Genomic DNA, 23,138 nt, shown 5'->3' on the forward strand with positions numbered 1-23,138 from the left:
CGGGGAGCCGCCTCGCCCAGCCTCTTGCGGGCAGGTAAGGCTCTGGCACCTGCCGGAGGAAGGTCCCCAAGTGGAGGCTGGGCTCGGAAGTGGGGGTCTATCTCCTACTCTTCCCCTCCTCCCAGGTTGGTTCAGGACCCCAAGGGGCGCAGGGACTCTAACCCAAGTCTGCCCCCCACCCATGGTCCTGTCCGGCTCTCAGAGACAGCCAGGCCAGAACAAAAGCCTACTGTACCAGGACAAAGGAGAAAGGTCCCACAGGCCCTTGCCCACCCCCAAAGCCCTGGTTGCGCCCCCTCGGGACTGCCACCATGGAAACTCCCTCCCACACTTGATAATTGCCCCTGTGGGTGCCTGGGGTACCCGTGACATGAGCCATCACCAGGACAACAGGGCAACAGGGCTGGCTCCAGTGCCGGCTTGTGTCCCTACAGTGCCCGTTCCAGGGTGCTTTGCCTCCCTGGGGGCCCGCCCCAGCAGGGGGGAGGGTGGCAGGGCGTGGCAGGACTTTGGAGCAGTGGGAGAAAGCATCTGCACTCCTGTTTCCACGGTGGAATAGTCAACCTGCGTGTCCCAGTGGCTGTGCGGGAACACTGGCCCGGCTGCTGGTCAGAGCCCTGATTTGGAATGCTCTGGTGACAGGGCGTTCACTCTTCCATGTGTTCGTTTGGTGCTTAGTATGTGCCTGGCCAGGCCCTGGGTCTCGGGCAGACTATTCCATACCCGAGGGAGCCTACCACTGAGAGGAGGGAACATGGAGGGCCAGACCAAGGTCTGCAGGGTTTCCTGGGGGAAACTGAGGCTCAGGAGGGGAGGACATTCAGCCAAGATCTCGCAGCACGTGGCAGACCCCAGGTTTACCCCTGCCTCCACATCAGCAGCCATGAAACTGCCCCCTACAACTGGGCGCTCACCCAGTTCTGTCCTCCTGGGGATGCTCTCTCTCCTGCTCCCATCCACACCCTTGGCCCTGCCCCAGCCTGAGTCCCAGCCCCTTGGAATGTGGGGCAGCATCTGGGCCCCTGGGAGGTAAAGAGAACCTCCAGGGCCCTCCCTCCCTCATCCCTGCCCCACTAAAGTACTTATAGATTAAGTATAACCCACTCGCCCACACTTCCCAGACCCTTTTCTCGGATCCCCTCCCCCTCTGCAGGCAGCATTGATAACCTCACTAGAGAAAGGGGAAATGGAGTGCCCAGCCCAAGTTCACGGTTGGGGGTTAGAGCCACTAGAGTTCAGGTCTTTGTGCCTTCTGGGCAATACCTTAGCTTTAGGACATCCAGTGCAGTCCAGGCTCTGCAGCAGGTAGGGTGGGGGGGCCTACCCCGGGGTCAGCTCCTAGACTCCCTGCCCTCCAAGGGCTCAGCTCTTCTGCTCGAGGGTGGGGAAGCAGGAAAGCATCAACCTCAGCCCGGGCCCAGGAATCTGTCATGAGGCTGGGAGGGGGGCCATGGTGACAGTAGGTCCCACTGGTCATAGACCCTAGGGGAAATGCTCTCTGGCAGGACTCCTCCAGCTAGGGCTGAATCAATGCCTTTTCTGCTCAGGGAAGCATTTTCTGGGCAGGTGCCATTATCAAACATCTACGTGGGGACCCTGAGGTGGGTAGGGTGTGGGGGTGTCAGACCAGAAGAAAACTAGCTCCCTCCTTGTGTGAACACTTTTCTGTACACATTGTCCTCCTAAGGCTGTGCTAGCCCCTACAGCACCTGTGTGCTAGTTGGGAAAAGACACCTCTCCTCCAGCCACACGCAGCCCTGTGTGGCAGAGGGGAAGAGACCACTCTCAGCTGGGAGCTTTTGTGCAGTGAGCAACCTGAACAACCATACTCCGTAAACCTGGCAGCTCTCGACAAACCTGCTTGGAAGGGGGTGCTCAGGGAATCTGATGGCACTCAGTCTGCAGGGACTGAAGCTGGGATGGCACCCAGAGATGTCCATTGGCCTGGGTCAGCCCCGGGGACAGGAGTGGGGGGCCAAGCAAAAAAGTGGAAGGACAGGGGCTCCTGGCTGGCTCCATCAGAAGAGCATGCAACTCTTGATCCCGAGGTTGTTGAGTCTGAGTTCCATGTTAGGTGTAGAGATTACTTAATAAATAAACACACCTTTTTAAAAGGCAGAAGGGAAGATGGATCCCCGCCTGGTCATGGGGAAGGGTGCATGGTCTCCATTTTGCACTCCCACGCACCCCAAAGAGTCCCCATCCCCGCTCTGTCCAGAAGCCAGACTCGGACTCCCTGCAAAGTCCCTGTATAGGAAATGTCCTCTCGCTGTCTGAGCTCGATTTTTTCCTGTAGATAATGAGATAAAAACTCCCACTCCAGTGCCAGGATCGCTCTCTGTGCGGTGTGTACACGCTCTGGCAGATGGAAGACCCCTGCTCCGCCTCTCACCAGCAGCACGATCAAGACCTGAGCTGAGATCAAGAGCGGGACACATGGGGTGCCTGGTGGCTCAGCCGGTTGAATGTCTGACTCTTGACTTTAGCTCAGGGGCTGTGGGATCGAGCCCTGCAATTGGCTCCAGCTCAGCCTGGAGTCTGCTTGCGATTCTCTCTTACCCTCTGCCCCCACGCTTGCGCACACTCTCTCTCTAAAATAAATAAGATCTTAAAAAAAAAAAAAGAAGAAGAGTCAGACTCTTAAGCCACTGAGCCACCCAGGTGCCCCCAGAAATGGAATCTTTAACAAGGATCAGGACTCACCTGCCAGCACTAGTTAGGTCACCTGATAGACCTCTGCCAACCCCTAAAGGAAGGCAACCTTGCAAAACCCAACCCGCTGTTTTGCCCGTACAACATCCTTGTCCTTGCTCCCTTCTGCCTATAAGTCTTTCATTCTGCTCAGAGCTCCTTCCTCTCTCTGCTAGATGGGCTGCTGCCCAGTATGTGAATTGTTGAGTAAAGTCAATCAAATCCCTAACATTTACTCAGTTGAACTTCAGTTTCTCTTTTTTTTATAAAGATTTTATTTATTTATTTGACAGAGAGAAGTCACAAGTAGATGGAGAGGCAGGCAGAGAGAGAGAGAGAGGGAAGCAGGCTCCCCGCTGAGCAGAGAGCCTGATGCGGGACTTGATCCCAGGACCCCGAGATCATGACCTGAGCCGAAGGCAGCGGCTTAACCCACTGAGCCACCCAGGTGCCCCTCAGTTTCTAACTCTTGTTAAGTGCTTAAGCTCATGCTTCTTGATGACATCTGTGTCCCCTGTTTCCACCAGTGGGATCGCGGTGGGGCTCAGGCAACCCATGCGGCAAGAGAATGGACTTCTCCAGTGGCCACACCTCATTCCAGGGAGGGCGTCGAGCAGCCAGCCCTGGAAAGCTGTGTGGGGAATGTGGGCTGGGCTGGACAGACGCTGGATGAATCATTTCTCCCCTCTGAGTCCCTTCAGTGGTAGACAGGGGTGGGTCCTCTGTACAGCCAAAGCCTCCAACTCAGCCCCCACAGATGCCACGGGACCCCAGCCCAGAAGGTTCTCAAGGACAGCCATGGAGTCTCCAACTCAGAGACAAGGAGGGAGAAGCTGTGGGTTTGAGGCTGTAAGCTGTTGGGATTGTAACCACAGGCTACGTGTGGTGCGTGTGCAGGGGACCCTGTACTAACCCCCCCCCCACAGCCCTGAGAGATGGGAACTAGCCCCGTTTTAGGCAGGAGGAGAGTGAGGTTCAGACCAGGAAAGGGAAGTGCCCAGGTCCTACAGCTGGCTCTAGGATTGACACCCGCCTCCCGTGACACTCAAGGAGAGGGTGTGAGTCCCTGAATTTGTGGTTGTGAGCCGGGTCTCTTGAGGTGTTTTCTGTGGGTGCTTGGGTAAGCGAACCTGGGGTAAGGTCGTGTGTCCTGGGGAGACTGGGTGTCACCGCCGGCACGTCCAGCAGATGTGAGTGTCAATGGGCAAGACAGACCCGGTACACACCCCCTTTCCTGGGTTCACATCCACTGGAACCCTGCAGCTCGGGCACCCCCTTCCCTCTTGGCCCCCTGCAGGGCAGAGGGTCTCCCGGGAAACTGGGCCTGCCCTTGTGGGGTCCTCTTACCGACTGATCCCCACTCTGACGGGGGCCAGGAGAGGTGAGGCAGGAGCCCCACAGACATACAGGGACCCCCGTCCAACCCGGCCTTTCTGGGAGAGTCTGGCTTAGGGCACAGGGCTCATGGCTGAGGCCGGCTGCTGGGGGCTGGGTGTGCTAAGGGCGCTCAGGACTCCATCCAGGGGCAGGACTCCAGATCCTGTGCCCTGACTGATCTCCTGGCCACCCCACCCCCAAAGGCCAAGGGCAGCCCTGACACCCCTCTCTGCCCTCTCCTGCTCTCCCCCTCCCCTCCTCCTCTCTCCGGCTCCCTTTCTTCCATCCCGCTTCCATTCCGGACTCTGTCTCTGTCCCTCGCCACAGCCCTGTGGCTGTGATCCTGTTTCCCTTGGTCTCCCTCCAGGCTTCACCCGGAGCCCAGGTGTCGGGCTGGGGGGCGGGTGTCTGCACCGGAGCGGTGGGGCGGCCGGAGGGGGTGCCGGCCGGGCCCCGCGCCGCCCCCGCCCCGCACTGGGCATGCCCCGGTCGCTTCTATATAAAGCGGCGCCGCCCGCTCCCGCTGTGCCGCCGCCACTGCCGCCGCTAAACCCCCGCCGCTGCGCTGCGCGCCGCCCGCCTGCCCCGCTGAGCCGCTGCCGCCCTCCAGGTACCCCGGCTCCTGCCCGCGCCCCCGGGAGAGCCAGGGAGGGGGGCCAGGGGCCAGGGGCCGTGGGGACCCAGCGCGCCCCCCGCTGGAAGGGCGGGATGCTAGGACCCCAGTCGGGCCTGGCACAACCCGCAAGGCTAGAGCTCTGGGGGGGAAGGTGGGCAGGACCCCCGGGGTCCGGGCCGCAGAAGTCCCATCCCCTTGGGTTGGGGGGTGGGGCAGCCTTGGACACATGCCAGGGTCAGGACACTCGGGCCTTGGCAGCCACCTCTCTGTTCTAGAGTCTTAGGGGCTGGGCGATGGGGTGCAGACCGCGCTGCCCTGACTCCCTCCTTTGTCTCTCTCTGTCTCTGCCATCAGTCTCTCAGCCACTGCACCTGTAAGATGGTGAGTCTCCTCTGCTCCTTCCCCTCAAAAGGCCCAAGCCCCTTGTCAGAGGGAGGGCCCAGAGGGCAGTGTTTGGCACCCAAAAGCCTCACCCTGGGGGCTCCCCTGTGCAGACAGCTCAGACCTATGACCCCGGGTGCGTGGGACATGCAGCTGCTGCGGGCTGGGCACTTCTGGCTCCCCCAGCAGCCCCGGGGACGGGCACAGGTGGTCCCCTTTGGCGGTCATTCATTCCACACCTCTTGAGCCCCTGCTATGCACCTGACACCATTCTAGGCTTGGGGACATAGCAGTGAGAGCACGGTCTGGGCTCTCAGGGGACGCACACCTTCTTCTTCTTTTTGGAACACACCTTCTAAGTGAAGGCACGAGGCTCAGAATTTGGAACTGGTCAGTCTGGATTCGAGCCCAGGTCTCGGGCGCAGACGTGCCCTCCCGGCCGCAGCACACCGCATCCCCGTGACTGAAGGCTAAGCCTCACTGGTCTCCTGGGGTGGGGCCGGGCAGGTGCCAGCCACCCCCCCCCCAGGGCCAAAGAAACCTTGTAACTTACCCAAGGTTGCTCAGGCTGTCCCCCAGAGGATAAGCCCACTACTGTCCCCACCTATGGTCACCCAGAGTCTGAGTAGCCTTATTGGGAGTTAGCCTGCCTCAGAGAGGGGCAGGGGTATAAAATGTCATCCAAAGAAAGCATTTCTGTGACTCAGAACATCTGAAAAAAGGGCACCAGCTTTTTCCCCTACCAGTGCCCTGCACAGGGCTGGCCACACAGTAGGTCCTCAAGGCCTACCTGGGTGGCCATGGGACAGCTTCATCTACACATCCAGGTCTCAGCAGAGCTCCCCGATGGTGATAGACAGGTTACCGAGGCCAGAGGGGAATGAGCAGCCCAAGTGATTGCTCGGTTCGTTCATCTGTTCTCAGTCCGTGTTTACGGAGCAGCTATGGTGGGCTAGGACTGCTTCAGTGAACAAAACAGACCAACACGTACGTCTAGTCCTACGAACCAAGCTAGGACAGACCTCCGTGTGGGATGGGGGCAGTGGTCCAGCCAGCGGCACATTGCTTTCTACCTTCCCCCCCGCCCCCCTGGAGCACTGTACCTGGATTTGCAAAGCACCCCTACCTACATGTTCCTGGTGACAGCCCTTCACCCCCTAATCCAACACCATCACCCCCTCCCGGTTCCTAGGACAGTGTCTGCCCTGAACATAGCCCAAGGTTAGGGGTGTGGAAGGCTTATACCCTTGAGTGACTTAATGGGCCCTTTGCTCGCCCTACCCCAGACCCACCACTTCTGCCCCTCTCAGCTCTCCCTGGATCCGCTGGGTCCCGACTGGGACTGCCCCCTGGGCTCCAAGGACCTGGAGGAAGAGGAGGGTCCATGGGGAGGAGGCTCTGGCCTGCCGCCCCCAGGCTGCTTCCCTGGCTCCTGGCGCCAGGACGTGGGCCTGGACTGCAAGGGCTCCCTCGAGGGGGCGGAGGCCCGGGCCTGGACTGTCTACGGCTACAGCCTCCTGCAGAGCTGTCTGCAGCAAGCTGGCCTTCCGGAGACCCAGGACCGCAGCCAGGTGCCCCGCACAGGTGCCCAGGGGCTCCAGGGTGGGGGACAACCCTGGGGGGGGTGGGGAGGAGGTGCCCTCAGCCCAGCCTGCTTCCATCCCTGTCAAGGTCAGCCCCTTCCCCCAGGCTCTGGCTGGATCCGAAGCCAGGGAGGCAAGGCCAGTCAACCTCGGGCAGGCAAGCATTGTTTCAAAGGGCATCTGGCACCAGTAAAGTCAGAGATCAAGGCTTCCCTCCTGTCCCCAGAAGACCCAGCCGTGGGATTTGTAATCTAGGTTCTGTGGAGTTGGAACTCCTATAGATAGATGGGTTTTGGGAGCTGCTGTGGAAGCCGCTAACAGCTGGGGCCCAAAACTGCTTCCCAGCTTTATGAGTTTTATTTGTATTTATTTTTATATCTGTTTTATAGATCAGGTGGCCACAAAAGTTCTATGTGGACACAGGGTTCCCAGCTAGAATACATGAAAATCACGGACTGGGAAACTGAGGCACAGGGACATTTCCCCGCTCTTCCCACCCCCAGCAACTGCACTGCATGGGGGCCACAGGTCACAGAGAAAGTCAGTGTCAGAGCCCAGGCTAGAACCCAGGTCTCCAGTCACTCAGCCTCCAGTACATTCCAGGCTAGCTAGAGAGAGGAGGGAGTCAGCCTCACCGGGGCAGGATGGGCAGGCAGCTTCCCTTTCCCTTTCTAGCCCTTTCCAGCCCACACCGGAGGGACGAGAGATGGGGTGGGGTGGGGGCATGGGGAGGGCGGGGCTATGGGGCAGGGAAGTGTAGGCAGAAAGATGGGGGGGGAGCCCCTCTTGAGCTTGGCCATGTTCTCCCCGCCCCCACCCCCCCAGGCTGCCCTGGTGCGGAGGTGACCTTATGCATTCTGGGATCCCCCAGCACCTTTCTGTCTGTGCTCCTGGAGGGTGGGGTCCAGAGCCCGGGTGAGTATGTGCCCATGTTCCTCCACATGCTCCGACAGAAAGGGCAGCCCTCGCCTGGCCCGGCCACATCCCGAAATACCCACTGACCCTGGCAAGTGCTTGCATTCCACTGGGCCAGCCAGCTGCCACGCTCTGAGTGGGGGTGGGTTCCCGGAGCAGCTGCCCCCCACTACCCAGGGCCCCGGGCTGGAGGTGGAGGGCATGGGGACATTAAGCCTTCCCTGGCCAGCAACCCTCTTCCCTCTGCCCACAGGAAACATGCTCCTCTGCCTGTCCCCTGCTTGGCTGACGAAGGTGCCAGCACCCGGGCAGTCGGGCGAGGCGGTCCTGCTGGTCTCTAAGGCTGTGAGCTTCCACCCAGGGGGCCTGACATTCCTGGATGACTTTGTCCCCCCACGCCGAGCCACCTACTTCCTGGCGGGCCTGGGGCTGGGACCTGGCCGGGGTCGAGAGGCAGCTGAACTTGCCCGTGACCTGACCTGCCCCACGGGAGCCTCGGCTGAGCTGGCCCGGCTGCTGGAGGACAGGCTGCTGACAAGGCGACTGCTGGCTCAGCAGGGTGGTGTGGCCGTGCCAGCGACTCTGGCTTTCACCTATAAGCCACCGGCCCTGCTGCGGGGAGGGGAGGCCAGCCCGGGCCTACGGCTGGTGGAGCTGAGTGGCAAAGAGGGCCAGGAGACCCTGGTGAAGGAGGAAGTGGGGGCTTTTCTGCACTCTGGTGCCCTGGGTGATGCCCTGCAGGTAACAGGCTCCCGCCTCCGAGGTCTGTGCAGATGCCAGCAGGATGGGACGCAGGGATGGTTACCCGGTCCTGCTGCGAAGTTGTCCCCAGCTTTGAGCCCTACCGCTGGCATCTCTCTCTGTGGCAGTCCCCTCGCTTCCTACCTCCGTTTACACACTGGATCCTCTGGGACCCCACAGGTTCATGGGGTGGTAAGGAGGCCTCCTTCCCCTCCCCGTTGCAGGTGGCTGTCAAGCTCAGTGGCTGGCGCTGGCGGGGGCAGCAGGCCCTGCGTGTGCACCCGCGAGGGGAGCTGGGCGCAGTGGCGGACACGGTGCTGGCGCTGCTGGAGAAACTGGAGGAGGAGGAGAGTGTCCTGGTGGAGGCTGTGTGCCCACCTGCCCGACTGCCCTTCCCAGGTGAGAGCCCCCGGGGCCAGCCAGCAGTGGGAGCTCGGCTCACCCTCCCAGCGGCTCTGTGCCGGGCTCAGGTTTCACTGTCTTTCTCCAGGCAGTCCCCCACCTGGCCCTGAGCTGGCTGTGCGGATCTGCGCGGTGGTCTGTCGGACCCAGGGTGACAGGCCCCTGCTGAGCAAGGTGAGCCTGGCCCAAGTTTAGATCCTGACCCCGACGCCACACCCCAGCCCAGCCCTCACGAGGGGCTGAGGGCCCCAGGCAGAGAGAAGACATAACCTCTGGGGGGAGTCCTGGTGGTCTCTAGGAAGACCCCTGGGTCTGATGCTTTTTCCCTCCCTTTCCACCCTTCCTACCTCAGGAGCCCTGCCTGGTACTAGGTACCAGGGCCCAGGGCTGAATCCTCTTTCCAGGGAGGTCTTACCCACAGAAGAGGCTGACCCAGGGTCCCTGAACTGCCCGTGTCTGGAGACCTGTAGAAGGGGCCTCCAAGCTGGGGAACTCAAGAAAGCTTGGGGACCCTCCTGGGAACACAGCTCTGAGCCAACCTGAGGCAGAGTCTCTCAACCCTGACCTCATGGAGGTCTGGGGTGGGGGGCACATCAGGGTGGCACAGGCCCCCAGGCCTGCAGGAGCTAGGAACAAGCGTGTTTGGAACCTCCAAGGAGCAGAGAGACCCCGGCGCAGGTGGAAGCCTGGGTAGAGTCCCCTTAGGGTCTAAAGGACCAGAGGGGCAGGTGGCAGGGAAAGTGGTTTGTGCGGCGGAAGTCAGAGAGGCCTGGGCCACTTGAATGTCCAGTGAGAGGTCTGGCCTGGGTCTCAGCACAAGGGTAGGTGTGCAGGGGGTGGCGGGTGCAGGAGGCCTGGGCCGCTCCTCCTGGGCCCACACCCTCAGCCACACCCTGCCCAGGTGGTGTGCAGCGTGGGCCGTGAGGACCGGCCTCTGCGGCACCAGAGCTCCTTGCCACAGACGCTGGAGGTGGCACTGGCCCGGTGCGGCCTGGGTGAGCCGGGGCAGGTGGCGGTCGTGCGACAGCGCGTCAAGGCGGGGGCCGAGGCCGCGCTGGCCGCAGTGCTGGCCCTGGAGGCCGGCCTGAGCGCGGAGCAGCGCGGCGGGCGCCGGGCTCGCACGGACTTCCTCGGTGAGTGCGCACCGCCCGGGGCGGGGACGGGGGGTGCCGTGGCGGGGGACCGGACGGCAGCCGGTGCTGAGCCCGCGCCCCCGGCCCGGCCCAGGCGTGGACTTCGCGCTGACGGTGCAGGGCCGCACGCTGACCCCCGTGGCCCTGGAGCTGAACAGCGGCCCGTGTCTGGAGGCGTGCGGCGCGCTCGAGGGGCTGTGGGCCGCGCAGCGCCCGCGGTCGGCGGCCGAGGAAGCGGCGGCCGCGCCGCTCGTGGAGACCATGCTGCGGCGGTCCGCGCACTACCTCATGGAGGGCAAGCAGCTGCTGCTGATCGGCGCCGGCGGCGTCAGCAAGAAGTTCGTGTGGGAGGCCGCGCGCCACTACGGGCTCAAGGTGGGCGGGGCCAGGGGCGGGGCCAGCACCTCTGGGGGCGGAGCCTGCGCTGGGCGGGTCCGCTGGGGGCTCTAGAGCCCGGGAGTAGGGCTGGGGCCCGCCGCCCCGCCCAGGTTAGAAATCTAAACTTTTTTTAAAAAGATTTTATTTACTTATTTGACAGAGAGGGACACAGCGAGAGAGGGAACACAAGCAAGGAGAGTGTGAGAGGGAGAAGTAGGCTCCCCACCAAGCAGGGAGCCTGATGCGGGGCTGGATCCCAGGAGCTTGTAATCCAGACCTGGGCGGAAGGCAGGCTCTTAACGACTGAGCCACCCAGGCGTCCCAAAACTTTTTTTTTTTTTTTTTTTTTTTTAAGATTTTATTTAGTTTTTGAGGGAGAGCGAGAGTGAGAGAGCACAAGCAGCGGGCGGGGGGAGCAGCACAGGGAAAGGGAGAAGCCAAGCTCCATTCCAGGACTCCGAGATCACGTCCTGAGCAGAAGGCAGAGGCTTAACTGACGGAGACACCCAGAAGTTTAAACTCTTTTTGGCTTCTGGTCGAATTCTGTCTCAGCCCAGTGAAATAAGACCTCAGGAAGAGCACAGAGCCCTCCAGGGCAAAAAGAGCCCAGTGCAGACGGGCAGGAGGGTTGGGGCCATCAATCAGGTTTCCTACCAGAACCAGGACCTTGAATGCCAGGCTAAGGAGCCTGACCCCATCTTGCAGGAAGGGCAGGCTCTTGGGGGTTGAATTCCTGAGGGTGCGAGGAGGGTGCTGGGGAGCAGCTTACAGATCCTGAATCAAGTTCACAGCAGTGGCCTCACATTAAAGAATCTGAAGCCATGCCAGCAGAGTAGAGGTTCTTATCCGCTATGGAACAGATAAGAAAACAGAGGTCAGGTTCTTCACAGCCCTAATCTACCACAATGGTCTCCTCTCCCCTCTTCCACGGTACAACAGCACCCCCTTGGGAATTCACCCTGCCAGCCATTCCCATGTCTCTTAACTCCCTGCCTTGCACATTGTGCTCTCCACTTGGAATGTCTTTCCCCTCTTCATGCTGCCAAGTGCTACAGTGCTCCCAGCCACGTTCCCGTCTCTTCAGGAGCACTCTCTGCCCTGGGAACCAGCCGCTTTCGGTCTGTGTTTCCCCCAGCGGGCAGTGAGTGGGGTGCAGGGCCCCACTGGATTCCTCCATGGGCACCCCCAGGGTCAGAACTGTTTGGGTGAATGACAACCAAGAGGATGATGTCCCAAGACACCAGGCCACCTTTCTCAATTCCCAACCCTGGTAGTTTCCCTACAAGCTCTGGTCAGAGAACGAGCCCAGGAGCACCCCCTCTTTGCTCCAGCCCCCTCCTGCCCAGATCACACCCTCTCCATCCTTCCTTTGGCTGAGTCTTACTCAGCTCCCAGCCTAAGCATTGCCTCTTTTCAGCTGCCTTCCCTCCCCTCCAGGCTGGGTTGGATGTGCAAACTCGGCACCTGCCATTTAGTCAGTCATCAAGGAATATATATATATATATATCTATATATATATATATATTTTAAAGATTTTATTTATTTATTTGAAACAGAGAGAGAGAGAGATCACAAGTAGGCAGAGAGGCAGGCAGAGAGAGGGAGAAGCAGGCTCCCCGCTGAGCAGAGAGCCCGATGCGGGCCTCGATCCCAGGACCCTGAGATCATGACCTGAGCCGAAGGCAGAGGCTTAACCCACTGAGCCACCCAGGCGCCCATCAAGGAATATTTTTTGAGCCCCCTAGAACTGGCAGGTCTGTCTCCCCTGCGGGCCCAAACCATGCTCTAGGCCCCATGCGATTGTCCCAGCAACCAGCACAGGCTGAGCTGGATGTGTTAGGCCCTGCTGGTTTCCACAGCTACACCTGGTGGAGTCGGACCCCAACCATTTTGCGTCCCAGCTGGTGCAGACTTTCATCCATTTCGATGTGACAGAGCACCGGCGGGATGAAGAGAACGCACGGTCGCTGGCAGAGCTGGTGCGCGCCCGTGGCCTGCAGCTGGATGGCTGCTTCTCCTACTGGGATGACTGCCTCGTGCTCACGGCCTTGCTCTGCCAGGAACTGGGGCTTCCCTGCAGCCCCCCGGCTGCCATGCGCTTGGCCAAGCAGAAGAGCTGCACCCAGCTGCACCTGCGGCGCTGCCACGGGCCCCCTTGGCCCGCGCCCTCCCTGCATGCCGTGCAGTGCTGCCCGCTGGAGAGCGAGGCCGACGTGGAGAAGGCCGTCCGCCAGGTGCCGCTGCCTGGCGTCATGAAGCTGGAGTTCGGGGCGGGCGCGGTGGGTGTGCGGCTGGTGGAGGATGCGCCACAGTGCCGCGAGCACTTTTCCCGGATCGCTCGTGACCTGCAGGGGGAGGCCGACCACCCCGGCATTGGGCTGGGCTGGGGCAACGCCATGCTGCTGATGGAGTTCGTCGAGGGCACCGAGCACGACGTGGACCTGGTGCTGTTCGGAGGGCGCCTGCTGGCCGCCTTCGTCTCCGACAACGGCCCCACGAGGCTGCCTGGCTTCACAGAGACAGCGGCCTGCATGCCCACCGGGCTGGCCCCGGAGCAGGAGGCCCAGCTGGTGCAGGCAGCCTTCCGCTGTTGCCTGGGCTGTGGGCTGCTGGATGGGGTGTTCAATGTGGAGCTGAAGCTGACCGGGGCTGGGCCGAAACTCATCGAGATCAACCCCCGCATGGGCGGCTTCTACCTGAGAGACTGGATCCTGGAGCTCTATGGTGTGGACCTGCTGCTGGCGGCGGCGATGGTGGCCTGTGGCCTGCGGCCTGCCTTGCCCACCCACCCACGGGCCCGTGGCCACCTGGTGGGGGTCATGTGCCTGGTGTCCCAGCATCCGCAGGTGCTGAGTTCCACTGCCAGCCGCGAGACCCTGCAGGCTCTCCACGACCAGGGCCTGCTGCGCCTCAATTTGCTGGAGGACATCCTGGTGCCGGGCGAGTATGAGGAGCCCTACTGCAGCGTGGCCTGTGCTGGGGAGAGCCCGGCTGAGGCTCGCCTCCGCCTGCTGGGACTGTGCCAGGGTCTGGGCATCGATGGGCCCCACTACCCGGTTGCCCACTTCCTGTCCCACTTCAAATAGTGCCTCTCTCTCCCGGACCCCTGCCCCAACCCTGGCCTGGCCCCCTCCCAAGGCCTCATGGCTGTTCCAGAGTGTCAGGCATTTGACACGAAGGCCTCCTGAGCTTAAGGGCCATAAAAGAGAGTATGGTGGCGGAGGGGCCACTGGCCCTTCTTGCTGTCAGTTCAGCCCGAACGCCCCAGTCCTGCCCCACGAGTCTAGCCACGGAGAAGCAACAACAGCTGTTCATGCGCGCACACACACGACAGGGAGGTGGAAATGGGTCCAAACTTAGCCCCTCTTTGGCATCGCTCCAGGTCTGTCTCTTCCTGCAGGGTACAGGAAGCTGGCTGGCCTCTGGCCTTGGATAAATCCCACAAAAACCTGAGATAAAACGGCCTATCCTCAACCCTCATTTAGCAAATCCCAGGATATTTCCAGAGCCCACTGACTACTTTTGGCCTGCCCTGCCCGCCTCATTTGGCCTGAGCAGTAGAAGCAAGGGACCTGGGATCAGCAGGAACCATCTCCTCTCCAGGTAGACACCATTGTCCCGTTCTACAGATGAGGAAACAGGCTCAGACAGGAACAATCACTGCCTCAAGGTCGTACCACAGTAGCCAGGGGGTCAAGGGACAAGCTACAAGGTCCAGGTTTCCACTTTTACTAAGTCTTATGTGCCCGCTCCACTCCTAAAGCACACTCAGCTCCCTGCCCTCATTCAGATGTGGTCTTAAGATGAGGGAATGCCCCCTCCCGGGCAGCGCCCACCTTCTCCACCAAGCTTTGGTACATTGGCCTCTGGCATAACTAACCAGCACTGGCAGAACAAAATCTGCACTCCCTTTTTGATTCAGGGGAGTCTGTCTCAATAACTCTGCCCCTGTGCAGCCCGGGAGTTGTGGCCAGCTCCGCAAGCATCCCTCTTCAAATAAAGGCTTATGAACTAATAAAAGGTCTGGCATCTGGTTCTCAAGACTTGGAAAACTCCTCTCAGACTCAGCTAGATGGGAATTGGGGAAGAGAGGAGGGAGAGGTGGCCAAGGGATACCTGTAGCCTCTGTCGCTAAGGATAAACACCATACTGGCCAGGCCTCTGTGTTGACTGTGAGCAGGGGCCTGCCATGGTCACTCACAATGGGACTCAAACCTGACGGTCTCTGAAGGGTGGAATTACAACCAGAGGGCCACATCCAATCAAATAACCCTCCTCCAGCCTGGAGACTCCTGAGTTCTGTCCAACTGAGTTCATATTTAGCCTCCCCATCCGGCTGGAATGCACATCCAGACGGCCTCCAACAACAGTCAGAACTCTATCCAAGATCTAATGCAGCCCGAATTCACCCCTACAGAGCCCCATTCAACGAGAATCCATGCTCATATCTTAAGTCACAGGCCAGGTTTGGTGTATTCATTTATTTATTATCTTAACAAAGTTTTATTAAGTGCCTATTCTGTGCCAGGTAGCAAGATGACTAAATGTACTTAAACTGGCAACGTAGCAAACTCCAGCACAAACCCATATTTACAGGTGGGTCAGTGAGAACCAAGAACCTGGCAAAAAAGCCCAGCCGTGACCTGAGCAATCACCCAGTAAATGCTCTGATACAGGGTCCTTGAGACAGTTGTCACATTAGGAAGACTGATGCAGTCGTCTCTCGGGGGCGAACAGAGAGATGCGACCCGCTTTTCGCCACCCAGCCAGCAAGCACCCAGTCACCCAGCTGGTGCACAGCTTTAACAGGGGTGGGGATAAAGTTTACACCCATATCTGCATGTGTTTCTGTCCCATCCAAACTCAAACTCTCCCCAGAACCAAGATGAGCGCCTTCCAGGCCGCCCTTGTCCCGTGCCGCTTCCGGGAAGCAGTGCCGGGAAGAGTGAGGGTCCGGTCAAAGGATGTTAAACCAGCTTCGGCAGCCCGGCACTGTGCAACTACAATTCCCGAGAGGCCTTGCGCCAGGCGCCATCTTTCCGCCCCGCCCGACTAATCGGCCTGTCCGGGTGGGCGGGCTCATGCGTCATCGGCGCGCGCGGCCGGGGTCCCGGTCGCGGAGTGATAACATACAACTTCCCCCCACCCCGCCCCCCGGGCTGTCAGTCTGAGCGCGGCCAAGCACTGGGCGAGGGGCCCGCCGGGCCGCGCCGCTATGGCGGCCGTGTTTGACCTGGACCTGGAGACGGAGGAAGGCAGCGAGGGTGAGCCAGAGTCGAGCCCCTCGGTGAGTGGTCCTCCCGGGCGCGGCTCGATCCCGGAGCCGATCCCATCCTCCAGGCGGTGGAATCGCCCTGGCTTCCCCCAGCCAGAGAGTCTCAGAGCCCGGGCCCTGTTAAGCTCTGACCCGCCCTCACTCACCCCGACCTGTGTTCCAGGCTCCAGCCCTTACCCTGGTTCTCCCTTTTCTGCTCTCGGCCTCTCCTCCCCAGTGCTGGCCCATCGCCCGCCACTTCCCATTCCTGACCCCTCCTCTCCTGGGCCAACTAGTCCAGCTTGAGGCGGGGTTGGGCGGGGGGGAATCCCGGTGCCTTCCTTGGCTCTTACCCCTCGGTTTCTCACAGGACGTGTGTCCCCTTGCCGAGTCGAGGGCGGCTGGCCTGGAGTGAGTGAGGGCTGTGTTGGGGGAGGAGGGTATGGGCTGGGGAGGGAGACACGGGGAGTCCTGGACCCTTGCCCCCTTTAACTCTTGTGTCAGTAGGCCTGTGGGACGCTGTGAGGAGGTGGAGCTGACCGAGACCAGTGTGAACCTGGGCCCTGAGCGCATCGGGCCCCACTGCTTCGAGCTGCTGCGTGTGCTGGGCAAGGGGGGCTATGGCAAGGTACTGGCCCTCGGTCCTCCCTGGTCTCCCTGCCCCCGTCTTGCAGCAGCAAAGGGTCTCAAAACGAATTAGGCTTATAAATCAGCTGAGCCTCCATAGAACACGGAGGTAAAAACAAACGTAAAGGAGGGAAAAACAGATCCTCTCCGAATCAGACTTGAGGTCTTTACTGCCCCACCCTTGGGCGGGCCTCAGCCTCTGGGTCTCAGTGCCAGAGCTTCAGGGTGGAGCTTTTTGAAGGAAGGATGTGGAGAGGGAGGTTGATCCTGTCTCCCCTGCCCTACAGGTGTTCCAAGTGCGAAAGGTGCAAGGCACCAACTCGGGCAAAATATATGCCATGAAAGTCCTGAGGAAGGTGAGTCATGTGTTCACCCAACACATCCTTGCTTGGTGGCCACCGTTCTCCAGGCATGACTTCAGGCTTCCGGAAGATGGTAGTGAACACGGTGGAGGACCTGGCCCCTGGCTTGGGCATTGGCTGGTTTATTGTCAGTTGTGGTTATGTTGTTTTGCAGTAATTCCCAGCCGTGGGCAATTTTGCCTCTATGTTTCTGAGTCACAACTAAATAAATAGGGGCGCTACTGGCATCCAGTGGGTAGAGACCGGGGCGGCTGTTCAGCATCCTGCAGTGTACGAGGCAGCACCCACGGCAAAGAATTACCTGCCCGAAATGTCATTAGTGCCAAGTGGAGAGGTACCTCTAGAGGATAAATCAGTCCTTGAGAGGGATGACCACTGGCAGCAGGATTACGGAGAGAGAGAATGGGGTGATAAATGGTGGAGAAGGGTAGTGGCAGGAGGCACTAAAGGAGCCCAAGGTGCCCATTTTCTGATTGATCCCCGCCTCTTCAGGCCAAAATTGTGCGCAACGCCAAGGACACAGCACACACGCGGGCTGAACGGAACATTCTAGAGTCAGTGAAGCACCCCTTCATTGTGGAACTGGCCTATGCCTTCCAGACTGGTGGCAAACTCTACCTCATCCTCGAGTGCCTCAGTGGTATGAGCGGGGGCCCAGCCAGGGAACCAGGGCCAGGGAACCAGCCAGGAAGCACTGGGAGCTCTGGGGGAAGCCCGGAGAGATGTGGTGTGTAGAATGGCTAGGGGGCCCCCATACCCATCCATCCATGTGTCTATCCGTCCCTTCATTCATTCATTCAGCAAACGTCTGTCCAGCACCTATTGTGTCCCTCACCTGTATTGGGGGTGGACGGGAACAGCGGGAGTTTGTACGGAAATCCAGTGGCTTGTTTTGTCCATTTCCACTACCCGTTCATGGCCTGTTCCTCTCTCCTGCGTGCCCCGTGTCGAGTCGGGTCCCAGATCCCGCTGGTTCATTCTCGGCAGTGTCCTCCATCCTCTCCACTCTCCTGAGGGGAGGGCACGGGTCAGGTTTCCTAACTGGGCCTGAGGCCTTCAGCTCACTTTCTTCCATGAACTCTCAGGGTCGTCGTCTCAGCACGGGAGTTGTCCCCGACGCTCCTACTCACAGTCATACGGCTCCTTGTAACTGCCCCGATGAAGCCTGGCCTCCTTGGCCTGGTGCCCCCTGTTGGCCATGAAGCGGTTGGGGCCCGCTTCCCACCGGGTCCTGTCTGCACAGATGAGCCCTGTGAGCTCCAGCCCCCGCATCCCTCTCAGTGCCCCCTCGATTCTCACTGTTACCGCGGGCTGCGTCCCCTCACGTTGGGAGTCATTTTGCCTCCTCTGTGAGATTTTTTGCACTAAGCTCTTGGAGCCCTTGCCTCGGTCTGGCCTATTAGAGCACCTGTGTGCATGTCTGTCTCCCCATCAGACTGAGCATCCTGAGGGCAGTGGCTGGGTCTCTTCATCTCTGTGTCCCCAGCTTCGCCCAGCACAGGGCCAGACACCGAGTAGGCGTCGGTAGATGTTTGCTGAATTGAATTGAGTCCCCACGGCAACTCTGTGAGGCAGGTAGGGCCGGAATTATGAGTCCCACTCTCCCCAAGAAGAAACCGAGACTCCGAGAGCGAAGGTGCTGGTTCCCAGCACACAGCTGCTGACGTGTTTGTGTCACAGGCGGTGAGCTCTTCACGCATCTGGAGCGAGAGGGCATCTTCCTGGAAGACACAGCCTGGTAGGTGGTACTTCCTGCCTCTCTGGAGGGGCCGCAGGGATCCCCCCGACCCCGAGCACAGCCCCACGCCTACCCTTGCCTTCACCCTGTCCTGTCTCTGCAGTTTCTACTTGGCGGAGATCACACTGGCCCTGGGCCACCTGCACTCCCAAGGCATCATCTACCGGGACCTCAAACCCGAGAACATCATGCTCAACAGCCAGGGTGCGCGTGCGTGCGCCCCTCCCCCGCCCGTGCACCTGCACCTGCCGGGTGGGAACCTGCAGGCAGGGCTGAGGAGCACCACGTGGTGGGCCCTGACCCCCCCCCCCCATATCCTCCTCAGGCCACATCAAACTGACGGACTTCGGACTCTGCAAGGAGTCGGTCCACGAGGATGCGGTCACCCACACTTTCTGTGGCACCATTGAGTACATGTAAGCGGCAGCTGGCTGGGACCAGGGATTGGGATGTCTGGCAGGAAGGGCCCAGCCCGACCGATGGTTTCCCCTGACCCCCAGGGCCCCTGAGATTCTGGTGCGCAGTGGCCACAACCGGGCGGTGGACTGGTGGAGCCTGGGCGCCCTGATGTATGACATGCTCACCGGCTCGGCAAGTCCAGCCTCCTTGGGGTGGTGGGAGAGGGTGGTGGGAGGGGTTCCCCATCCCGCGGCTGGGCCAGGGCCTGGGGGGAGGCCCGCAAGTCGCCTCTCACCCCTGCCTTCTCCAGCCTCCCTTCACGGCAGAGAACCGGAAGAAGACGATGGACAAGATCATCAAAGGGAAGCTGGCGCTGCCCCCCTACCTCACCCCGGATGCCCGGGACCTTGTCAAAAAGGTGCGTTCCCTCTGTCCATGGTCCCTGGGCCCCAGTGTCTTTTAGGCCCCGCCTGGAATCCTGCGTTTCTTCGGGCTCCCTGCTGGCACAGTATGTCTTGGGGATGAAGGCGCCCTGGCTCTGGGGTCCACAGTGCCGAGCTGGGGCTCTCACCCTGTTGCACACCAGCTGCTGACCTTGTTGCACAGATCCCTAGTCCTGGGTCCTAATCAGCAGAACGTTCATTCACGGTGAGCTAGTTGTTCTCCCGCTGAGAAGGCATTCACTGGGGGTAAAAGCAGGCGGCCAGGCTCAGAGATCGGACCCCACGGCAGGGCCCTGGAGTGATGCCTGTGACCGGGTGCCTTTGTGAGTGCTTCATGCGGAAGGGCCCCTCACACCAAACCTTGGAAGGCCTAAAGTTGTCCATAGGTGGGGACCACACTCAAGAGGCCCTCCCCCCAGCACGCGCGTGCGCGCGCGCACACACACAGACGGACAGACACACACACATACACACACACACACACAATCTCTCACCTTTCCTCACCCAGCCTGCCCCGAGGAACCTGGAGGAACACACAGTCAGTTTCTCTCCCCTAGAGCCTCACCCTTTGCCCTTGCCCTGCAGTTTCTGAAACGGAATCCCAGCCAGCGGATTGGGGGTGGCCCCGGGGACGCTGCTGATGTGCAGGTGGGTTGGGGAGCCCCAGGAGGGGGTAGGGCGGAGCCCCCAAAGGCGCAGGAGGCAGGCAAGGCCTTAGGGCACAGGGAGTTTCTCTGTGAGCCAAGGAGGTGGAAATGACGGGGTGCTTGGGGGCCCTGTACCCACAGAGGCACCCTTTCTTCCGGCACATTAACTGGGACGACCTCCTGGCTTGCCGCGTCGACCCTCCTATCAGGCCGTCCCTGGTAAGTGGAGGACCCGCTGGTCCGGGGCCAGGTGGAGGACCCATCTCGGATGCCCCCTGACCCCTCCTTGCCACCCGGGTCTGCCCACAGCAGTCAGAGGAGGACGTGAGCCAGTTCGACAGCCACTTCACGCGGCAGACGCCGGTGGACAGTCCCGACGACACGGCCCTCAGCGAGAGCGCCAACCAGGCTTTCTTGGTGAGGTCCTGGGTGGCCTGAGGGTTACGGGGGCCTGGGCAGGATTGTGGCGAAGGAGTGGCGGACACTGAGTGCCATCCGTCCCCCCAGGGCTTCACATATGTGGCCCCCTCCGTCCTGGACAGCATCAAGGAGGGCTTCTCCTTTCAGCCTAAGCTGCGCTCCCCCAGGCGCCTCAACAGCAGCCCCCGGACCCCGGTCAGGTACCGCAGAGCACAGGGGAGGGTGTGCCGCTGGGGTGGGAGGCCGCTTTGGGCTTGGCTCTGCTAGCCCACCCTAGGGCTGCCTCTTGGTGCTCGTCTGTGTTTTCCCACCCACCCCGGGGACCCCTTGTGGCAGGGGCTGTTTGGCCGGGCACTTGACCTTGCAGCCTCTGTGCCTAGGTGGGGCGGGCTGGGCAGTGTCGGCCTCTGACCCCAGGGGCGGTCCAGGCTGACTCAGCCTTGGTTTCCCCCGCAGCCCCCTGAAGTTCTCACCCTTTGAGGGATTCCGGCCCTGCTCTGGACCACTGGAGCCCACGGAGCCCTCTCTCGCCCCTCTCCCACCACCGCCGCCCTCGAGCTCTGCCCCCCTCCCCATCCGACCCCCCTCAGGGACCAAGAAGTCTAAGAGGGGCCGTGGGCGCCCAGGGCGCTAAGAGCATGGGGGACTCTGAGGGCAGGAGGGACCCGGGCCAGTTCGAGACCTGGAGATGGGTCTAGGGGTACAGGAGTGAGTGGTGTGAGAGCGTGTCTCTGCTGGGGGTGGCTGTCCCCCCGAACCAAGCCCACAAAGGGCCACAGGCTCTGGCTGTCGGGGGAGTGGCCTTGCCGCCCAACTGGCCTGCAGTTGAGCTGTGCCCTTGAAGAATTAAAATATTGAATCATGGCACTGACCTGGCACTGACCTGGCTCTTCCTTGGACTTCTGGGGGCAGGATTGCGGGCGGGCAGCTTGTATCAGGAGGAGCCCCTGCTCAGAGACGGGGAGGGTCACTACAGGACCACAGAGCCTTGGGGCTGGAGGGGTTTTATTTCAGATGGCTGCCCAGTGTCCCTTCCTGGTGGGGACAGGGCCGCAGAGCTTTGGGGACAGAACTGCTGGGGGAGTGATCGTTTGAGACTCTTCATGGGGAGGGGGTGTGGGTGATGCTGGGTCCGGGACAGCTTGGGACACAGGGGTACGGTGACGGGGGTGGACCACCCCGTTGGCTCTTACAGAGCGGTGACGTGGAGGCCCTGGCCCCCCGCCGCTTCGGCGCTGTCGTCCCAGGCCGCGCTGCCGGCGAAGGCGTGCAGGTCGCTCAGCAGGGCCTCAGCGCTGCCCCCTGAGCCCGCTGGCCCCTGGGATCTGAGGCCCAGGCCCGCTTCGATGTTATTGTCATGTGCTTCGTCAGCTGGCTCTGGGGCCTGCTGGGGGCCGGGCCCCTCTCCTGCCTGCTGCTCCTCCTCCAGGGACTCTGCCTCCTCCAGGCCGCCGGCCAGGTGGTAGTCCTCTTCCACATCCTGCGTGTCCTGCGGCTGCTCGGGGTCCTCGTCGGGCGACTCCAGCTCGGCCCGAGCCCGGAGCCAGCGGCCCGGCGGGCTGGCCCAGAGGAGGCGGCGGGTGCGGCCCCACAGCGCGGCGCTCAGGCGGGCCGGGTGGTAGTAGCCCCCCGAGTCCCGGCTGAGGCGGCACCAGGCCAGCGCCAGGCCGGCGGCCAGCAGCAGCAACAGCAGCAGCAGCAGCAGGACAGTGACGGAGTTGGGACCCTCACCATCCTCGGCACTGCCGCCCGAGCCCAGGACCCCCGGCAGGGCCAGCAGTGTCCCGAGCCCTAGGGCACAGGGCAGGTCCTGTGGGGAGACAGGCGGGGGCGCGTCACCGGGGCTGGGGGTGGTCAGGCCGCGTGACTGGGTCCTCAGCTGCCTCTTGGGCAAAATGGGGACCAGTGAGCGGAAGGGCCCACGTTCTTACTGGGTCTACAAGGCCCTGGTCCTTTGAGCTGTGGCTCTGGAGCCTCTGACTCCCGCCTTTGCCACCCCAGCTGCGTTCCGTGAGCCGGTGCCGCGGGGGGCCCGCGTGCCGGCTGTTCCCTCCACCCAGGATGCTCCATCCCCGAGAGCCACACTGCTGCCGGCTCACCTTGGCCTGAAGTACTGCCCGGCCTCTCCCCTCTGCAGCCGGGCCCAGCCTGGCTCTGCTTTCCTCACCCTGGTATTCCTCACACAGCCTGCCTCATCTGCCCCAGCAGAGCAAGCGGCAAGGGCACAGCCATCTTTCAGGCTTAAGCACTACCATTTCTGGCACACACAGTAGGTGCTCAGCAAACACTGGTCAGACGTGTCAAGACAGACACTTGCGCGGGCGCTAGATGCAGAGGGAGGGAGGAAGGGAATCTGCTCTTCCCGAGGCATGGGAATGGAGGGGCCAACTCAGACAACTGTTTACCCTCCACTTGGTCAAGTGTCAGGATGGGGGGGGGGCGTCCCTGAAGCCCCTCCTCCTCTCCCACCCACGGGACGGCCCCAGCTGCAGCATTTCCGTTCAACTCCCGTCCCTGGGGGCCTCAGGCTTGCAGGGCCTGGGGCTGGGGGAGGCGGGTGCCGCCACCAGAGGAAGCCTGCGGTCGGAACAAGGCAGGTGGGAGGTGGCGGGGGAGGGGGGCCGAGACTCGGGCAAACCTCCCCTTCTCCCCGGGCTCTGTTCGCTCAGGCTTCAGGGATGCAGGTAGGTTCCGTGCCCAGGTCCCAGCTCACCAGCAGAACAGGTGAGAGGGTCTATCAGAGGTTCCTGAAGCGGGGCCAGGCCTGGAGAGGGGTGCTGGAGGCACACCCTGAGTCCCAGGGGGGCCCACCTCTGAGGCAAGGTGAGAGGAAGACCCAGCTTCTGCCCCATGCTTGCCCTGGTCTCCCATCTCTGCCCTTGACTGACTGCTTCTGCTCCTGGGCCCCAGTGCGGGGATCCCTCCTTAGCGCCCAGGGCCCAGACATTCCAGCTCTGACCTCCGGGGCCCCCACCGCAGGACCCAGCAGGCTCCCGTGCTCACCATCAGTCCGCCGGCCTCGGTGCCTGGG

General features: G+C 61.5%; 3 protein-coding genes across 6 annotated transcripts; 2 read left to right on the forward strand and 1 right to left on the reverse strand.

The window, feature by feature from the left end:
• The first annotated feature begins 7,816 nt into the window (after window positions 1-7,816).
• On the forward strand, window positions 7,817-14,232 carry CARNS1 (carnosine synthase 1). The gene is made up of 6 exons (XM_044259816.1): window positions 7,817-8,304; window positions 8,529-8,703; window positions 8,795-8,880; window positions 9,608-9,839; window positions 9,934-10,214; window positions 12,077-14,232. Exons 1-6 carry the CDS (start codon window positions 7,822-7,824, stop codon window positions 13,301-13,303), a joined length of 2,484 nt encoding a protein of 827 aa, XP_044115751.1. The 5' UTR covers window positions 7,817-7,821; the 3' UTR covers window positions 13,304-14,232.
• A 1,146-nt stretch (window positions 14,233-15,378) lies between these two features.
• On the forward strand, window positions 15,379-20,985 carry RPS6KB2 (ribosomal protein S6 kinase B2). 4 transcript variants are annotated; one of them, XM_044259824.1, is made up of 15 exons: window positions 15,379-15,504; window positions 15,842-15,882; window positions 15,976-16,099; window positions 16,386-16,454; window positions 16,953-17,100; window positions 18,141-18,198; window positions 18,302-18,402; window positions 18,524-18,614; window positions 18,699-18,789; window positions 18,908-19,015; window positions 19,626-19,688; window positions 19,829-19,906; window positions 19,997-20,104; window positions 20,195-20,307; window positions 20,564-20,985. In XM_044259824.1, exons 1-15 carry the CDS (start codon window positions 15,433-15,435, stop codon window positions 20,739-20,741), a joined length of 1,443 nt encoding a protein of 480 aa, XP_044115759.1. In that variant the 5' UTR covers window positions 15,379-15,432; the 3' UTR covers window positions 20,742-20,985. The 4 variants fall into 4 exon arrangements, with proteins under 4 accessions (XP_044115759.1, XP_044115760.1, XP_044115757.1 ...); XM_044259825.1 differs by having other exon boundaries at window positions 15,979-16,099; XM_044259823.1 differs by having other exon boundaries at window positions 15,394-15,504; window positions 20,195-20,302; window positions 20,564-20,669.
• Window positions 20,986-21,094: 109 nt separating this feature from the next.
• On the reverse strand, window positions 21,095-22,959 carry LOC122913697 (protein tyrosine phosphatase receptor type C associated protein). The gene is made up of 3 exons (XM_044260342.1): window positions 22,821-22,959; window positions 22,581-22,684; window positions 21,095-21,917 (listed from the first exon to the last, which is right to left on the reverse strand). The coding sequence occupies exons 1-3, from the start codon at window positions 22,957-22,959 to the stop codon at window positions 21,297-21,299; spliced, it is 864 nt and encodes a 287-aa protein (XP_044116277.1). The 3' UTR covers window positions 21,095-21,296.
• Window positions 22,960-23,138: the final 179 nt, after the last annotated feature.

This window comes from Neovison vison, chromosome 7, assembly GCF_020171115.1.
Source record: "Neovison vison isolate M4711 chromosome 7, ASM_NN_V1, whole genome shotgun sequence".
Lineage (NCBI taxonomy): Eukaryota > Metazoa > Chordata > Mammalia > Carnivora > Mustelidae > Neogale > Neogale vison.